This window comes from Cyprinodon variegatus, unplaced genomic scaffold (genome assembly GCF_000732505.1).
Source record: "Cyprinodon variegatus isolate N-32 unplaced genomic scaffold, C_variegatus-1.0 Scaffold332, whole genome shotgun sequence".
In the NCBI taxonomy this organism is placed as follows: Eukaryota; Metazoa; Chordata; class Actinopteri; order Cyprinodontiformes; family Cyprinodontidae; genus Cyprinodon; species Cyprinodon variegatus.
The window spans coordinates 299562-303237 of record NW_015150785.1 but is presented as its reverse complement, the minus strand read 5'-3'; the positions used below and the strand labels follow the sequence as shown (position 1 = coordinate 303237).

Genomic DNA, 3676 nt, shown 5'->3' with positions numbered 1-3676 from the left:
TTTGCAGCTGAATTTTTTTGCAGCTGAATTTTTACCGGATAATAATTGAGTGTAAGGAATTCAATGTCTAAAAAAATTCAGTGTTTAAAATTTGGTGTTAAAAAAAAAGCAAAATCAAAAGAAAACGGTTTTCTTCCATAGTAAAAGACTGTTTAAAATTATGTCAAACCAAAGAAATTGTTCTGCCAAGTTTATTGAAGACAAAAAAACAACATTAACTGCTGTCCACAGTATGGACATGAAATACAAAACAAAGATGGCTTGCAAAAAGGAAAGAAAAACAACACAGAAAGGTTCATTATTTGCTCTTTACATGTATGAAACTATCGCAGCTGACACAGCGCAGCCACACACGCAGCTTTAAACTGCACACAAAACTCATTTTCAACCATCTTCTGCTCAAGGGCAGTATGTGGTTGCAACAAGTTAACCGCTTTGTGAGGCCACAGTGAGAAACAGACACATGGGCAATGGAAACTATAGGCCATACATCCACAAGCCTGAAAGGAGGCAATATTAAGAAAAAGCTAATTTTGTGTGTTTCTGAGCAGCACCTCCATTGGATTAAAGCAATTCCCTAAAGAGGGTTAGATTTACTTTAACTCTCATTGCAGAATATAAATACTTGAAAATGTTTGGATGTCCAAAAGTGAAAAGTAATTTTTTTTTAATTCTGAAAGATGTGTTTTGTCCTGACTTCACCATTTATCATAAGCTTTTATCACGGGATTAGTCCTGCAAAAATAAAGCTTCTTTTATGTTGCTGGTTTACATCGTTGCATGATAGGTTAAGGGAGTTCACTGATCTTGATACGCAGGGGTTCTCTGTTTGTGAAGAAGATCAGGTCCAGCGGTTCCTTTGACCTAAAAAAGAAAAAGGAATAAACAAAATAGGGAAATCAAAATATAACTCTCATAATACTCCTTCCAACCTAATCTAATGTGACTTACTTGCACGCTCCTGTGTTGATGCAAATTGTTTTCACATCATCGGTGGTTGTGAGCTCCTCAACCAGAACCCCCAGCTGTTTTTCCACAAACTTGTTGCACTTTGATTTTAAAAGTCCTGCCCCATTGCAGACAGCTTTCAGTTTTGCCTTAATGGCCTGCAAAAACACAAACGATACGAGAGTTTTATCTTCACATGGCCCAGATGAGATGTTGTTCTATGCAGTCATCTTATGAATTTTACCTCTACAGTGGCATTTTTTGAAAGGCTTTTTTTCAGCTTGTTCAAAGCCCATTTGCATGCCCAGCAAAGACCCGGAATCTAAAAACAAGCAAGAAAATAAAAAAAGTTAAATCTTCACCTCAGACAAAATGATTCTTACATTTTTAAATGTGTTTAAACCAGAGTAGTGGTTAATTAAATGGAAGGATATCTTCAATGCAACACATTGCTAAACAGGAACAGAATTTAATGTTTAGTGTAAAACAGAATACGTCTCAGGCTTTCAAACATTAAGTCTTTTTTATTTTAGCAACTCTTTGCACTGTGCAAAAATGCATGGGAAAAAAACAATAACATTATATCTAGAACTCATTTTTACTATAAAAATATTATTATTTTTAATTACAGGTTTCATGCCTTGCCATAAAAGGACAGCCGGAAACCCATTTTTTGTTTTTACGCCCTGTGGCTCTGGGTTCTCCCAGCTAATTAGCATCAATCCTCTCAAAATAACACCAGACAAACTTGCAACTTTCAGGCAAGTTCATTTATAATGTCTTCTAACCTTTCTTTCAGAGAAGAAGTTTGCAAAAGGAGAACTGAAATACACAATTTATGGATACAATTTCTGCAGAAAGGAGAGACAGTTGAACCCCAGATTCAAACACATTGTCTCCCACTGGACCTCCTCTGCAGAGCATTTTATTAACAGAACATGACTCATGGTTACAAACAGAGTATTGTTCTGACAGAACAATTGATCAGTTCATGAAGACAGAATGCTCCATCAGAATGACAAGGCAGGATGGTTTCCTGACTGGATCATGAGACAGGAGTGGAGCATCCCCTTGCACAAATAATTCATAAACACACATTCATTTTATAATCATCATTGAATAAACCTAACAGACAACCAGTAGATTTCCAACACTAATTTCCATAGATGGATTATAGCAGTTTTGCAATCCAGGTACAGAAAATCCACGGAGGATTTTCTAAGCAAAAGTCACAACCTCCATGTTTTTTTTTTGTTTCGGTTCATCATATTTTTTCCCTGCTAAAGGAAAATACTTCATCTTAATAATTCCCTTTAGAAAATTAGCTTAGAAGGTCCTGGAACACCACAATCCTTTCTGCCTAAGCTATTTGGTTTCAGGTCTTTAGCTAGGTGCACACTGCAAAAAACAGAAATCTCAATAAGTCATTTTTTCTTAAAATAAGTGCATTTTTTTTTTATTGAGGAGGTAAGTGAGACAATTTGCCAATGGAACAAGACAATTTACTTTTAAAATAAGAAAAAAAACAATGTTATTGTCTTATTTCAGTGCTTATTATCTAATTATCTTATTTTACGAGTAAAAATACCCATTCCATAGGCAGATCATCTTATTTACCTGCTCAAATTAAGGGTAAGTACACTTGATTTAAGAATTTTTGTACTTGTTTCCAGGGCATTTTTGCAGTGCAGGTTTGAGTTTCAGAGCATTTCTCCTCATTTTGGTTTTAGATTAGTAATTATTATTAGTATCTCAGTAATGGAGACTTTAAACATCCATTCATTGTGGATGATTTCAGTTATGACATAGGAATAAATGATTACATTTTTTTTTTATAAATTATGATCTAAGTTGTATGACAAAGCTATAATACACATAATAAAAAAACATCAAGGTAGAAGTACTAATAATAAAAATAATTTTCATATAACTTTTAACTGTTAGATAAATTTTCACCTTAAGTTAAAATAATTTTATCGAATCTTTGAAATATAATCTTTCTTTATTCTTACCCCTTGTTGCTCTAGAACAGGTTCTTCCAGCTCCGTATCATCAATCCTGACCTGTAGACCTCTTCCCTGGACCACCCAGACTGTAAAAAGATTTTAAACAGAATGATTAATGAAAACATCCATTTTTCACAAATGTTTATCATGCAAAGAAGATTTGTGCTGAAGCCTCACCAGAACCTGCCATGAAGATGATGCAGAGAAAGAAGAATGAGAACGTCTTCATTGTTAACTATAAGCTGCGTCCGCTCCATGTGTGGCTCAGAGTGAAGATGATACATTTATAGGCCAACACAGGAAAAGGGGGTGGATGGGGCTTTACATTCAAGCAGCTCCCTGAGTCACAGGCAGTGGTCACAGCCTGACACCCCCACCCACAATCAGACGCCACCACCTCTCTGTCACCTTTGCTGTTCCACAAACGGCAGAGGAAGTGTTTGTCTCACTTCTTTCGCCTCAATACGACGAAGAAGACAGTTCCAGTTATGTGGAAGCATGTTCCAGTACCAAAGAAAACTAATCCAAGTGACTAAACACCTGTTGTTCCGACATCCCACATCATCAGGATCCCCTGTAGTTTGCTTTTCGTTGTGGAGTTGAAGATGTCATCGGAAACCTGGTTCAAAAACCCCACTGTCGTTAAGACAAGGCCAACCGCGCAATGAGGATCATGTTCTTTCCCCAGCGCATTTCGCATGATTCAGTCTGATTTGCTTTGT

General features: G+C 36.3%; 1 protein-coding gene across 1 annotated transcript; it reads right to left on the bottom strand.

The window, feature by feature from the left end:
• Positions 1-183: 183 nt before the first annotated feature.
• LOC107091325 (prosaposin-like) lies at positions 184-3234 on the bottom strand. Its single transcript, XM_015385171.1, has 5 exons — positions 3132-3234; positions 2961-3040; positions 1193-1270; positions 952-1106; positions 184-864 (listed from the first exon to the last, which is right to left on the bottom strand). Exons 1-5 carry the CDS (start codon positions 3181-3183, stop codon positions 789-791), a joined length of 441 nt encoding a protein of 146 aa, XP_015240657.1. The 5' UTR covers positions 3184-3234; the 3' UTR covers positions 184-788.
• Between the last annotated feature and the right edge of the window lie 442 nt (positions 3235-3676).